Here is a 15544-nt window from a genome sequence, read left to right on the forward strand (position 1 = left end):
AATTTAGCAGCAGGGCTTTTTTTTTTTTTTTTGTCGTCTCAGCTCTTTGCTGCTTAGATTGCCTATCACAATAAACCACAGGCTAGTGGTATACTGTAGGACAAATTAGGATAGTGATCATTAGCTTCCGACTTGAAGCTTTCGGTTCCCCCTCACTGGATAAGATTAGAAACAGAAAAACAGTTACATAAAGGGAACATCACAGGGCTGTGTGTGGCGGGACGTGTTCTGCAATTTGAAGGTGCTGCTTTGTGATCAATCACAGAGCGAGCAGCTCCTTCCTCCCAGAAGGAGTGAGATGAAGGGAATGTATCAGTGCAATTAATCACTTACTAAACCAAAAGTACTTCTTGAACAAGAACAGGCAAAACATCATATTTTTTTCTCATTTGAGCAGCCAGCAGTTTGCAAGGTTTTCATCAGCATCTCACTGTCCTGAAGTTTGATACCCAGGATGAAAGGGGTCAGAACAATAACTGTGGCAAGAAAGAAGGGCAGGCGGAGATGGGACAGGGGAAGCCAGGGTGACGAGTGAAGAGGAAGTGCTGCCCAAACACAGTAAGGAGGAGCAGTGGAGACCAGTAAAGACAAGGAGGTTTTACCACTGAAGTAGTCCTGGTCCCAGTTTTAAGAATCAAAGTATTTGTGAGCTTCTGGTCTCTGTGCCAGACAAATAAAACATGTACCGTGATGGGAGACGACAGGGTTTCCCACTTTGATCAGGAGAGAAGAGCCACGCAACAGAGCCAGAATACACTTGCTTTTGAACACCATGGGCAAAAGGGCCTCGCAAATCCTTCAGGGAACAGAAGCAGAGGATGCAGCCTCATGTTTTCCACTGTTCAGTTTCCAGCATCTGAGAAAAGTGCCTCTTTTCATTCCCCAAGTCTGCACATGTGTCATTTGCTCTCTTATCTTGAGTTACCGCTGCTGTCTGTGCACAGCTTCACCCGTCCTCTGTGGCTGTGCAGCGAAGTACCTCCAGGCTGTTCCAGTGTGTGCCTGCAAATGAACGTGGATGCAAACAGATTGTTTCAAAATTAGGCCTTCAGAGGTGAAGGTGTTACCAGCTGGCACAGTGCTGCCTGGAACGCTTGTCTTCGTTACAAGTTACCTGTGTCAACTGCTTCTTGCTTAACCCGATATTGAGAGGGAGACCAGAAGGGAGTAGTTTTGGCTGCAGGCTGCTCTTCTGTAGGTTTTATCTTTTCCTGCTTTGGTTGTCTCTAAAACTTGTGCCTCCCCAGTAAGCAGTGTTCTCATGATGGCAGCGAAAACATGGGTTTCTCGTGTCATGGACTTGTACATGTGGTGGAGCTCTACCCTGCATCCTTGATCTTGTCACCTGCATCTTCATTTGGAAACTTCTGGCAGCCTTTGTAGTGTCACTGTAATCTCTCCCGCATCCCCTTTTTATTTCTGCCTGTACTCTTTTGACTCAATTGGTCCCAGTTAGTAGGGTGAGGACGAGCAGCAAATAAGCATCAAAAATTCCTAGAGATGCCATAATAATTACAGAACCATGTGATGGTTTTACCATATTTGAGGGGGAATTAACAAGAAATGAAAACCATAGCAAACAAAATTTGTCGTTTCTACAGTCGTGCTTGCACTGTCTTGATAAGCACATGTCCTTTTCAGGAATTGCGAGTGCCCGCTTTGTGTCTGCATGCAGTCTGCTGCAGGTATAAGGGAGAACTGAAACAAGATATTTCTCCTTTCTGCAGCAGGGGTGCTACAGAATTCAGAGTAGCATGAATTGTTATTAAACATCAACTTAGGAGTAGAACCAAGGAAGTGAAGAGGCAAAATTCCTCAGGAGTGTTAGACCAGCTGGGGGGGAGGAATGCTCTTCCACATAGCTTTCACGTCAGTCAGGTGTGCTGAGTACTACAGGAGTGAATTTGCCATCTTGGTAAAGATGGGTTTTATTTTGGCATTAAAAGATTTTTAAGAGAAAATGCACCTTTTGTTTTAATATTTACATGTTTTATTCATTCAGTTAGAACAATCTTGTGCCTTGGGCCCAGCCCCAAGCAGGAAGTGGTGCAGGCTGATTCCCCACAGGTATGCAGAGGCGCTGCCCGGGGCGGGGGGGTCATTTCTGTTGTCAAACTGGTACTGTAATCCTGGCTGAGAGGCAGTGCTTTGCCGTGGGTGTTGGAGAGTAAATGGAGAACAGTTCTTTCTCCTGTCATGCTTTTGGTTTTCTAATCACAAAAGAAACCTTTGGGAATCATAAAGAGAAAAGAAACAAATCTAGTTTCGTAACTGCAATTCTGCAACTGCTCCGCAATAATTGGGAATGATAGTTTTGCTAAGTTAAAAATATGAAAATGAATTCTGTATCCCTGTATTATTTATTGTCTTTTCAAATAGCCTTGCATTTTTATTTTCGAATGTGTTGTAAAGTTCATGCTGGTGGTGTTTTACAAGTTGGCTGCCATGCTTATCTGCAAATGTAGGAGTTGTGACAGATGGGCAAAATATGTTGCAGAGCCTGAAGGGCTGCAAATCTGCCTTCTCTGCCACACACCTCTGGGGGTAGTTTTCCTGAAAGCCACTGAGATGGACTTCAATTATCTCTGAGCCACAAAGAAATGTATTCTAGAGAAACCGCATAAAATGTGAGCTCCCTTTCAATTGATTATTCAGGAGAAGAAAAAGAAAAAAAGTTTTACATTTCTTTAAATTAGCCCTTAGATCAGTGCTATTCCAAATATGTCGCTGTTTATGTCTCGTCAGAGTCTCGCTGATCTCTTTGCAGTGTTCTTGATCGGCTACACCATGAGAGTTTCTCCAGGCGTAATGGGTACATGCTGATTTAGATGAAAATCCCATTGAAAACAAAAATTGGTGCTGATTTCTATTCGGTTCTGCCAAATTTAGTAAGGCGAGATTGAGCACAGCTGCAGTTCAGTTCATTTCACCTGCCAAAGTGCAAAGTCTGCTTGACAGACTTGTAAGATGGTAGTAAAGCAAAGTATTATAGAGCCCTGTCCAATCACATTCTCATTCCCAGTTTGATTAAAATGAACTTCTAAAAGAGAAGAATCTGCTGTTACTGCCTGCAGAACCAGCAGCCACTGCTTAAGCAAGATGCAGATGTTCTCTGTTAAAATTAGCGATGTATGAAGAGCAGCTGTATCAATGGCCGTTTTGGCATATCGTGGAAGACAAGTGTAGTACCACTGGTGAAAGCATGACGTAGAAGAAGCTGTTTGCTTATCGAATACTGACTGCATATTTAGTGTGTAGAGAAGCATTTCCCTTACAGCTGAAGGAAGGAATGCAACTGTAGCACTCCAGTTTCTTCTCTCTTCATCCTTTGGCCACCATGGCAGTTTTGTGATGCTTTGTCCAGGGTGAAATGCTTCCTTCTGTCACCTGGCTGGCATAATTACAGTTCGATTGCATGAGGCAATCACAAGGAGTGCCAATTTGCAAGAATTAACATGGAGAAGTAAATTTGGGTTTCAACTCTCAGAATCCAGAAAAATAATTTAGTGAGAGCTGAGTTCCAAATCTAGAATAACAGAGCAGCAAGGATTGGCACGCATGGGGATGCAAAGCTTTCCCTCTGAAAGGTGAGTGCAAAGATGGGTGTCATATGGTGTTGGCTGTCCTTCCTGCGAGAGTACCAATAAATAACGGTGTGCATTATGTAGCAGGTGCTGCTGCCATCCTTCGTGTAACAGAAGAGAGAGACCGATCCCCGCGCACACATTGTTCAGTACAAGCACTAAATACAAACATGAGGGAAAAGAAGAGTCTAGTGCTGTGCCCAGACTGTGGGAGCACGCGCTGCTGGTGCCCTTCTCACTCGGGCTGGGCACTGGAGGTGCAGGGGTGGCAGACATAGGAGCACCGGGCCCTGTCTCTGGGCATCAGAACCCCCTGTGCGGGCGATATCCGACTGAGTCAAGCAGAGCAGCTGGGGAAATCCCTGCTGCAAAGGGTCTGGCATGCCCTTCACAGGCATGGCACTGTTTCTGATGAGGGATTTTAATGCGTGTTGCTTCTAGGCTTATTCGATGTGGGAATAAGGCAACCCCTGCAAGTGGCTGCTGGTCGTTCGCTGCAGCCAGCAGCCGGCTGGAACAGGATAAAACCATGAGGTAGTGCGGAGTTCACAGGCTCTGCGTTCCCCTCCATCTGCTTCACCGAGTGGAATATAAGCCGTGTATAAAATGCAGTAAGATAAAACGGAGGTATATGTTTAATTTAACATTAATGATGCTAATGCTGGTTTGGAAATAAGCAGGGTATTTAATTTGCTTTGTGCTTAATGTAATAACTTTCTCATTTTCAAAGCATTCAACCATTGCTGAACAAATCAGCATTTTGGCAGCTCAGAGAATTACCAGCAAATTAAACAAATGTTTTTGAGCAAATTGCAAAGCAAACTTTGCACGAGGCAAAGCCACCTCACCAAAACTGGCTTGAAATGGTGTCGATGGTGAGCACTAAGCAAAAGATGTTTAATTTGCATTACAGAGAACTAGCGCAGGTTAGCAAATGCCTACTCCTACCGGTGCTGAACATGTTGCAATTAGGCTCTTCCCTACAGCAGTAAACTGGTGCCAACCGTTGATATAACTGTTTATTAGCTCTGCAGGGCAAGGTCACTTGCACACATTGCCTGTAATCCTGCTTAAATTGCCTTCTTCCCTAAAGGGTGTAGCTGCAATGAAAAAGCTTGCCTGGGAATCTCATTTTTCTCCACGGGGCTGCAGTTTCTAACTGTAACTTGGTATTGCAGCCAGAAACATTAAGGATCTGGTTTAACAAGAGAGAGATTGGACTTTCATAGAATCTTACAATAGCTCTTGGAGTGACATTTTTCTTCACTGTAGTAAATAATACAGTCAAGGTTAGAAGTGTTCTTTCAAAATGAACATAAGCAAACTAGACATGATTACAAATAGATCATTATGTCCACGTTACATCTGTTCAGATGTTTAAATGTTGGATTGTGGCTTTGTTTCATGAGTTTGGTATGAAGTCATTTTTCCTTGGAGCTTTGAGTAACAGTACCTACACGTTTTTTAACTTACCTGTACAGATCAGCGTGCAAGGTGAAAAAATGATTATTCCTCTGAGGAAATGTTGTTTCCTTTTTCTTCCTCCTTTCTCTTTTCTCTATGTAGTAATATATTGGATGACATTTTGAATAGTTTTCTCAGATTTCCATTGCTTTTATGAATTCCTCATTAGTTTCCCATTAGTCGGACCATCAGATGGAATATTTTTGGTGAATTCATCATCCTAAGAAGTAGTCTGTGTATAAATCTTTTTGCCCCCCAAATGTATATCCACTCAGCTCTTTCTAAATAAGACTGCATTTTGAAGCTAACTCTGATCAGCACAGCACCTGTGCAGCATTTAAATTATACTGGCACTGAAACAAGTTGGGAAAATCAACTCTGAAATGAGGTAATTTATCACTTGAAAATGTGCTCTTAATGAACTGGACATCATCATTTCCAGCAATCTTTCTGGATTATACTGTGTTCTGAAAGAGACAAAGAGATCTTGGTATAGATTACTGTACAGTTGTATCTTCTTTGCAGCAGGTCCTTAATTTTTGCATTACTCCTTACAGAAGGAAAGAGGTCTTTATTGTTTAACATGGTGGATCAGTAACCGTTTAATAAAACAGAGATTATTAGGTGTTTTTTTTTTCATTGAAGATGTGTTGAACCTGTAATATTTATTGTGCTCCGTTGGGCCAGTCCAGTTTGTGATGCAGACATGCTTAGGCGCACACTAGACTATCACAGTAAATTCATGAGGTATTGAGGCTGCTTAGCACTGCATGGTCAGGCCTGTCAGATGGTTGTGCTCGGTGGCACAGGCAAGTAGAGAAAAAGTTGCACTGACCTGCAGTGTCAAGTACTGTGTTGTTCACCCAGGTGCTTCTGCCAGCACTGCTGTATGAACTTGTGTGAGTTTCCAGACACTGTGGCAGAGCCCCTCATTAAGTATTTGCATGGAAGCTAGTACTAATTAAAATATGTTAAGCACGTTGCACATGAAGTGGAAAAGGCAAGCTTTTGTTTGCAGCTTAGCTCTTAGTATGGTCGTTATGGTCACCTAGTCAGTATGGTCACCTGGCCGTTACCTCTTTATGACACTTGTGAGAATTTAATGTACCTGGATCTCTGTTACTGAAGTACACTATTCTCTTTTCTTATATTCCCCCCAACTAGCTTTCTTTCTAAAGAAAGCCATGGCAGCCTTTTGCTTGCATGCAAAGTCGTATAGCCCTAATAGCAAAGTGCAGGTGTGCAGGTGATGGGCATCATTTGCTATAAAGGATAACATTTCAGCTCAAGTTAAGTCAAGAATCAGAAAAAAATGGCAAATGAAAAAACAATAAAGGGTAGGGCAAAAAAGCACGAAATCCCTTGATTTCCTTCAAGTTCATACTTCTAATACAAGGTATGCTATTATTTCTTATATATTCTTACAGTGTTTTCTGTGCACTTGTTCCACATGATCTGTTTGGACTGTAAATGTATAAACTTGATAGGCCATGATGATTGACTGCCAAATGTTCTATGTATGCTTTTCTTTCCCTGTTTTAGGTAATACAGCCAAGGTATTCATTGAAGTGAAGGATGAAAATGACCACGCGCCTGTCTTTACCAAAAAAATGTATATTGGAGGTGTCTCTGAAGATGCTAAAATGTTTTCTTCTGTGCTTAAAGTTAAGGTAAGACTGCAGTTTTTACATTAGCACTCACTTCCAGAAGAAAAATACTTAACGTTTTGGTTTTCCAGAGGAGATTATGGAATGTGTTTCTTCTAAAACTGCTTGAACTCAGACACTGGCAGTAAACTCCCTTTGATTACTTCTTAAATACAGTCAGCACAGAAAGGGTATTTTTTTTTAATAAAATCAGTATTTGACGATGAACATGAGTCAGATGGTTTCCATTTTCTGGTGTATGATTTACACGCATTAGCACTGTATTCCAGTGGTTATTGGTGCAGGACTGATTTTGAACTTGGAGTTATTTCTGTTGAATTTATGTGGTCGTCATCTGAAGATTTGTAGCTATCATTATATAAGTTAATGTTCAGATGATTCTTTTAGGTTTGAACACTAGTGTTAACCTTAATTTCTTCTGACTTCTTTGGCAGCAGCATGTTTATGCTTTAAAAAGTAAAATGTGTTTTTTGTTTCAGGTTAGGGAAGCAATTTCATATCTGTGCACTCTGACACAATTTGTGGGTAAAACAGATTATCTGTAGTTTAAAAAAATGAAATAAAATTCAAGGAAATGTAATATATGGAATGTAATTAGCATCAGGCAGAAAAATAGCTTAGAATAAAAGCTATTTGTTTTCTTTAAAATGCTTTGTGATGCAGTCTTTTGTGCTAGAGGCAGCCTGGGCTGACTTTCAAAGTCAGCTTGTTTCTTCTACCTGTATTTTGTTACCTCAGCAGGCCTCCTGCATCTTTTTTCACTTTAAGTGTTAGTGGAATAGCTTTCAAGATGCTGATCCTAGCTGATGCATGAAAGGGCACAGATATATGACCTGCTAAGAGTTCTGTGTTGACCTCATGATGTATTTAGAGCACCAGGAATGGAACAGAGAATATCAGAGCTTATTAAAGTTGTCCACTGTTTTTTTTTTCCTCTTTCGTAGCAGTCCTCCCCAATTAAACTCAGAGGTTGCAGAAACGTGGAAAATGCATTGGTTATTGGTGAGAAAATGCATTGATTATTGGTGAGAAGCTTCTACAGACAAAACTTGTTAACGTTGTGAAGTAGTAGAGTATTTTTTTAATTTTTTTTTTATACAGTGCTTTTCTTAGGCATGTTTTTGGCCCCAGAATATCCATATTAGTCTTTCCTAGAAATGCATCCAGCAGTCCAAGTAAATAGCTGGGAATTTTTACTGAAATGGTCTTAAGTTGCGCCTTAGGTTGGGTATTACGAAAAATTTCTTCACTAAAAGGGTTGTGAAGTATTGGAACAGGCTGCCTAGGGAGGTGGCTGAGCCGCCATCCCTGGAGGCCTCTCAAGAAACATGTAGCTGTGGTGCTTAGTGACGTGGTTTAATGGTGGACTTGGCAGTGCTAGGTTAAAAGTTGGACTAGATGGTCTTAGAGGTCTTTTCCAACCTAAACGATTCCATGATTCTATGAAACGCACTAGGGAAGGGTTTGTCACAGTGCATAAATCCTCTGTATGCCCATTCTTCCTAGCTTCTTCTGCAGGCAGGCAGTCTTTGAGGCCACAGCAGGTAGGGTTGGACCCCCCAAGTGGGGCTGCTGAGGAATGGCAAGTTGCACACTACCCTGGGACGGCGCGAGGGCTGAGTGTGTTTGCTAGTCCTGACATCTGCGGACACGTGGAGGAGTCTTAGTGCCACTTGGCCTTGTGCCCTCTGCTGTGCCACGGATCCTGCGGTTTGGTGGGTAGTGTGACACGTCACCTCCTGGAAAGGCTGGTGCCCAACCTGTAGGGCAGTTCAGGGGACTGGATCGGGTAGGGTCGGGTTACAGATCAGAGCTGGTGCAATGTCTGTCGGAGTATTATTAGCAGCACGTTGATTGTTTAAAAAAAAGGAGCAATACTGAACGTTTGAGAAGATGTAGGGAAGAATTATGCTGCAAGGAGATTCAAGATATGCATTGGTAGCTAGAAAGGGTGGTTAGCCCAGAAGGCATGTTGAAAAGGCACGTTTCTCTACTACTACTTCATTGAGTGTGAAAACTCAGTTCAGACTTCAATGAAGCCAAAAATGTCATTTAGCATGTACAATGCCTTTTTTTACTTTAAAGAGCTATTTCCATGTGAATAAGGAAATTACAAAGCAAGTAATAAGACAGCAGCATTGTATGTTGGAAATAACACATTCAGAGAAGGATTTGGAAAATTTGCTTTTATAAATTTCTTTTCCTTCATCTTCTGTATTGAACTGTCAAGGTACACCAGATTTCTACTCTATATGAAATAGCTAAAGGTCACCAGATGTCTGTGTGATTCAATGAAGGGGAAAATGCAGATGCCCAAATGAAAGAAATAATGGTAGTATTGCTGCTAGGGTGATCTCAGACCATAGTTGAACAGAGTTTGGGAGGTAGAGGTAATACTTTTGTTGGTATCTTTTTTTTCCCTCCAGACATTTTGTCAATTATTGCTTCTGGCTGCAAACCTTAAACTGAAGCTCTGGCATAATCAAACATAGGAATCAGAAAACTGTGTCAAATCCATGAACTTTAGAAGTGCTGAGAATGCAATACTGCACAAGGATATTGGAGTAGATAAAGAAAACTGAACAGCGAAGTTATTTAGATAAAGAAACATTTTGTAGATGAAAGTAAATGAAACATAAGGAACAAGTGTAAAAGTACGTTATGAGGTAATCATACAAAATGTTAACAGAATGTGAAATTCTACCTGTTTTTTGAAGATGCATTTCTTTTTTTTTTTGGCATAAATCCTTGTGCATGTCAGTCAAGGGGATGAGTGAATAAAATAGAGCAGGCATACAGGCAAGGGATATTCAGGGGTGAAGAGGGGGAATCTGCTTTTACCCATCAGAAATATTTCACTCAGAAAAGGAGGTCAGAGGACAGAAAAGGACAGTCCAAGGAAAATAGGAAAGAAATTATAATTTTATGTCTCTAACCCTCTCCGGTTAAAATCTGTGACAGAATTCTCCCTGACGTCACTGACAGGTAAAATAGAACAAGGTACAAGACAGAAGATGTTAGTAGTGGATGGCATCAAGCACAAACGCGTGTTTTATTAAACTGAAATGAGAAGCAGTTAAGAAGTGCCTGCTGGAGAAAACCTGGCTGGAATGTATTGTTCTAGCACAGAGCATCTGCAATGCTCAGTGCCAGTTAGCTTACTTTCTGTCCTTTAAAAAAAAAAAAAAAAGTAATTGTTCTGTTATTTAGATACAATACCCATTCCAGTTAGAGTGTTAAGAAGTATTAATCAAATGAATGTCACTTCTTGAAGATCTCAGGTGAATAGAATTAAATGAGTAGTTTTCCAACCTGAAATTTTCACGAACGTTAGGAAAGTATGCAGAGAGCTTGTACTGGACAAATTACTCACATTGCCATTCTAAAGGGGGAACTAAGCTCTTGGTGGGGGTTTTAAATCCATTTGCTTTCACTTTCTGCATTCACTAATAGTTGCTAATTTTTAATGAAATCTGAGTTGTTGTGAAAAGAAACTGATAAATAATCTGCATGTTCTTATTCTTCCTGTCAGTGTCGACTTTGGTGATCTTTAGACATGGTTTTGATGGGTGGAAAACCTGTTCAGTATAGATGGTTGAAATCACTCTTATTGGGGTACAGTGGACCAACATTTCCTAATTATGAAGAGAATCATCTTATTTATCTCAGCAATGCCATGTAGTCATGTTCTGAAGTGTGCGATTCTTCCCTCACACTGAGACCCAAACTTGCCATGTTTTCCCCTGTACTTCAAGGAAATACCAGCAATAAATAGGTACTAAATGTGTAGGGGTCACATTAACTTTTGTATTGGTTTCTTCTGCCCATTTCATTATCCTGAGGGAAGGAGAGAGTGTTAACTTTCAATTCAAGTGTAAGATTGTAGTTACCAAAAAGGAAGGGACCCTAAATTGAGCCAGTGTTTTCCTTGTTTTAAACAAAAGTAGATATTCTAGAGGTATAACAGGGACTGTATTGATTAACTGCTGGCTTCTCTTGTTTCTCTCTTGATTTTTATCTGTAAGAGACAGATTTTGCTTGAAAACCTGGAAGTTGAAGGCTTTTATGAGTAGTGGATGATAACGGATAGCAGGTCAGCTGTTTGAAAGTGTCTGCTCCTCCTTTTCTTTGTGATTGGCCTCTCTGTGTGTGCTTATATATTTAATACCAACTCTTGCTCATTGCTGTCTAAGGGCTCTGTTTTTATATCTCTTGTGCCATGCTCCGAGTAGCCTAAGGGAGTTCCTGCATCTGTGGATGAGGCTGATGTAGTTCATGACATTATTTAGTACAAGGGCATTTATTGTGCTGCCAATATGTAGAGGCAGTTGTCAGGGTTTGGCTCACTAAATGAGGTGGGATGCTTGAAAAATTGTACACAGGAGGGGATAAAACAAAGCCTGTAAAAGAGGAGGGTGTATTAAAAGAGAAACAATGACAATTCAGTGGAGAGGGGCTTGGAAGGAAAAATAGCACTTGATCAGAGGCTGAGATGTGGATCCATCTTTTGATTTCATATCATAACAATGCAACTCATGTGAACCAAGGTGTATTGCTCATGTCTCTTTCCTTAATTGTGCAATTTTTATGTACTGTAAAGATCTTGGAGAGAGAGGTTTAAGCGATAAATGATAAAAAGTTTATATTTAAGCTTCCTTAAAAATAGTGTGGAAAAGCACATCCTCTGAAGCGGGGTGAGCATTGATACAGCTAATTACAGTTATGCTAAGGAACCGTGCTGAACTAGAATTCATTATTTCTAGCAGTTAGTAAGGAAGACCTCCAAAATGTTGTTTCTTCCATTTCTGCTGTAGAATAATGTTAAATATTTATACCTGAAAACTAGTAGCAGAAGGATTATGTTTTAAGTACATAGTTGGCTTTCCTTCTTGTAGAAAATACTGTGAATAATTAATATTACTTTGAGAGGGCAGATTTTCCTTAATTTCAAGGCTGTTCAAACATATTTGGAAAAAGCAATTGACAGGTCAAATGTAAAATGATTTGACTGACTGAAGCTGGAACTTTTGATTTTTTATTGAAATAATTTATATCTCTTTAGACAAATGTATGGCTACATGTAGATAAGTTTTAGTAAGAAATATTTTGGAAATAATCCAAGAAAAAAATCCAAGGAAATAATCTAGGAAATAAATCTCTATAGTCAAGTGGGATGATAGCATTTGATCTGCCTTTGAGAAATGTGAACAAATCCTTCATCATTTCTGTTGTAGTACCATAAGAATCTGAGAAAAAAAAAGTACTGCAGGACTTTTGTTCAGGATATCAGAGGGTGATGCTGAGTCTTAGGTGCAGAATTACGTTTTCTTTTCAGTGGTATTCTCATCACTTTACCTTCACCAGAATAACAGGCTGCTGGCAATGTTAAATAGTGAGTAATCTCCAAGGACAACCAAGTATAAAATAGGCCGTGTTGGATTTTTTTACGCCATAGTTTTCGCTCTGGCAAGGTTTTAGTTTCAGCAGATAAAGATACACTCAATGAGAACAGTTCTAAATGTCCATGAAGAAACAGTCACTTTCATGACCAACTGGAACATGTTTCTCTTGAATTGTCTGGGAAAGATCCAGTTAGTTTTAAAATAGCTTCTGAACTCTGAAAGCTGTCCTCAGTAAAAGTATACCCTTTTTTTTTAGGCTGGGTCTTTGCTTATTTGTGCAAATACAAATCTTGTTCTGCAAGAAGTAGTGATTTTCCTGAGTGGAAAATAGATGCAAGGTTGACATCTATGGTTCATAAAATGTATTGTCAGCTGAACCTCCACTGATGACAGTCCACCATTTCCTTTGACACACTTGAATGGAAAGGAGGTAGGGTGTTTCACAGTAGCCCAGGCACGTTGTTCCAGGAACTCATCTACAGTGAAGGCATTGGACACTTTGCCAATTGCAGATTTCATCTTGAGAGGAGTAGATGATCAATTATACTGCAGGAGGCACCTAAATGAACGGGCAACTTAAATACTATCTCAGCTGGTGCTGGAACCTAGCCCCAAAATGCTCAGAATTAGGAAGTTATAAAATCTAGAGCTATTAAGAATTAAATGCCTCAATTCTTACAGAGCATAAAGCAGGTGAAAGTCAGAGATTTCTGGAGAATTAAAAATGCAAACAACACATGTGACCCAGTGGGCTAAAAAAGTCTATCAGAATGAGTCGAATTGATCCAGATGTGAAGTTAGGACCTCTGATGTGCATATGGACTATAGAGGCACTCAAGATTTCCTAGCTGGAGAGTGAATCACGTGTGAGAGCTGGCATTCAAGGTTACAGGAATGACTCTGGAGGTAGTCCCCCCAAGGAGCATGGGCAGCAACTGACCTTTGTAAGGAGGAAAACAAGAAACAAGTTATAACCTGGGTGCCTATATCTCCTAAAGCCTTTTACATCCGAAGATCAGGGTTTGGAATTTCATGTCAAGCCCAGCACCAGGTGGTGGTTTGGTTTCTGTTACCATTTATCATGGCAGAAAGCCAAGATTTATCTTGAATCTTTCCCTTTCTCCTGAAAGCCTCAGGTCAAACCTGTTTGTGGCTTTAGTAGGGGGCTCGAGTGAACACCTCACCATTCTTTCTTATGTTCAGGTATCTTCAGCCTTGGTTTCCTGAAGTATGCAACGATGCACTGGGCATCAGAGGGCTAGAGGGAAGATCGTGCTAACAGGGTTGCACTGACAGAGAGCTCAGCATGCCAAAACTGGGACAGCTTTCCAAGTGGGGAGGTCTTATGGACACCATGGAGCTGCGTTAACACGGTGCTTTAAGCCAGCGGCTCTTACCTGTCAAGAAGCTGGAGCAGGCCTGTGCAAGCAGGTTGGCTTCATCCGGTCACTGCTGGTGGAAGTGCCTTGGGAGACGATTGGTGGAGGGCTGGGTTAATAGCAGGCATCTGAACGGCTGGTGTTTAGGTATTGATATGGCTCCTGCAGTTAGATGTGATTTACGGGGTATGCCTGCTTTTTATTTGCCATTGCTGTAATTAAATTAGTTAAGCGTAGTAATCACAGTGGCAGGCACTTGCCAGCAGTTAGCATTTTGTGGCAGTTTAAGCTAATACAATTTTCCCTCTTTTTTGAATAGGAGATTTAAAAAAAAAAAAAAAGATGAGTTGAGAGGAGTTAGCTAGGATGTAATAAATTTTTGGTGGCTAGCACTGTAGTTATTAAGGAGGTTCAGAAATTATTTTACAATTTGCATAGAAATTCACCATGTCTTTACTCCAGAGGTTGTTACATCAAACAAGATATAAGTAACACTTTAAGTTTCTAAAAAGATATCTAGTTTTGTAATAGTTTAAAAAGAAAAATAGTTGGAAATGCTGGAACCACGTTGGCGTCAATACAAAGATGTGCTTACATCACAAGCTAGGATTCATGGCTGTGTTTATTCCCAAATTCTCAGGTGATCCCTACCCCACTGAGATCTGCAGCAGCCTCTTCCAGCCGTTGTCCAGGCCGAGGAAGGTGCAAAGGTGCCCTCAGCATTCTTCCCACCTGTGCACCTGTTTTTTTCCAGGGGAAACCAGGGCTGGGTGCAGGGCAATTTCTGCTCAGGCTTTGCCCTGGGGAATCAGTGTCATGCTGCCACTCCACTGGGCTCATCTCCAGCTAGGCAGATCTCCAGTTCTGTCTAATTTTGGCATTTAATAAGTTATTCCACATCACCTCTGTGTCTTTGTACAATAATATTTGCAAATATGAATGGCTTGTTTTTGAGGAGTGCAATTTATATAAAATTAAGACGACAAGCTTTATTGTCCTGCACAAAAGCTACAGCTTTCACATTAAAAAAACACAATTAGTTCCTCTTTGAGTCCTTAACGATTTGCTGTAGTCATTAATTTTTAATACAGCTATTCAAGTAAATCATTTTTAGATACATTTGTCACAACTATACCACTGCTGAACATTTGTATGTTTAACTCCAGTTGCTTAAATCATTCTGTATTCAGGGGCTTACACAAAATTTCCTCCCCTCCCATCAAAGCACAGTTTTTCCCCTCTTGAAAAATATTTTGTGAGACACCCCAGTCTGGGCACTGATTATGCCCTACAGAACCTAGTGAGTGACACCGGGAGTAAGAAATAAACTGCTGCGGGCCAGACACACACAGCAAAATGCAGGGAGAGACGAAAACTAGTACTGAGTACATAATGTTACACACGAATTGAATTTAGAGACAAATAGGCCAATAAAGTATTGGATAAACACTTCTCTCATCATGTAAATGGTTACATATGTGACTGAGGCAGACACTATAGATTGCTTCTCCCAGCTCTATAAGGTGCAGCAATTTTGCTGGCAGCTGTAATTGCTCTCTTAAATATATTCATTTGAATGTAAAATCCTTTTAGAATAGGGTAATGAGTTGTCTTGCAGTAGATTTTCAGGACGATTCCTATAAATAGGTAAAAAAGGAAGCTTGATCTCAGAAGAAAGCTACAAAGCATCAAAAAGTCACTTCCAGGTAGAATAAATTTGGGTAATGATCTGCCATATGAATTATTCTACAGGAAGATGGTTGCTTTTAAGGTCAATGTCCTCTGAAAGCTGATGAGTGCTAATGTTTATAAGAAAAAAATAAAAGGAATATATTTGTTCAAATGGTACTTCTTAACTGAGGCTTTTATCCTTGCATCTTAAAGACCATGTTTTCATTGCTAATAGCTCAGCAGGAAATGTGGAACTGTGTTAAATACCATTTCTCTTGTAATGATAGCTGAGCCTGATTATCACATCTCAAATGTACAAGCAGCTTCACACAGCCATCTTTTTTAGCCTGCTCATTTCACCCAAGGCCTGTCAAAGA

General features: G+C 40.5%; 1 protein-coding gene across 27 annotated transcripts in view; it reads left to right on the forward strand.

Moving 5' to 3' along the window:
* PCDH15 (protocadherin related 15) overlaps window positions 1-15544 on the forward strand; it is a 535558-nt gene that overhangs the window by 463968 nt on the left and 56046 nt on the right. For all 27 annotated transcript variants that reach the window (XM_083844291.1, XM_083844317.1, XM_083844318.1 and 24 more), the window contains one exon: window positions 6591-6718. In XM_083844291.1, the coding sequence (XP_083700417.1) occupies window positions 6591-6718 (128 nt within the window). The remainder of the gene's footprint in view (window positions 1-6590; window positions 6719-15544) is intronic.

Source organism: Anser anser (assembly GCF_964211835.1).
Source record: "Anser anser genome assembly, chromosome: 7".
NCBI lineage: Eukaryota > Metazoa > Chordata > Aves > Anseriformes > Anatidae > Anser > Anser anser.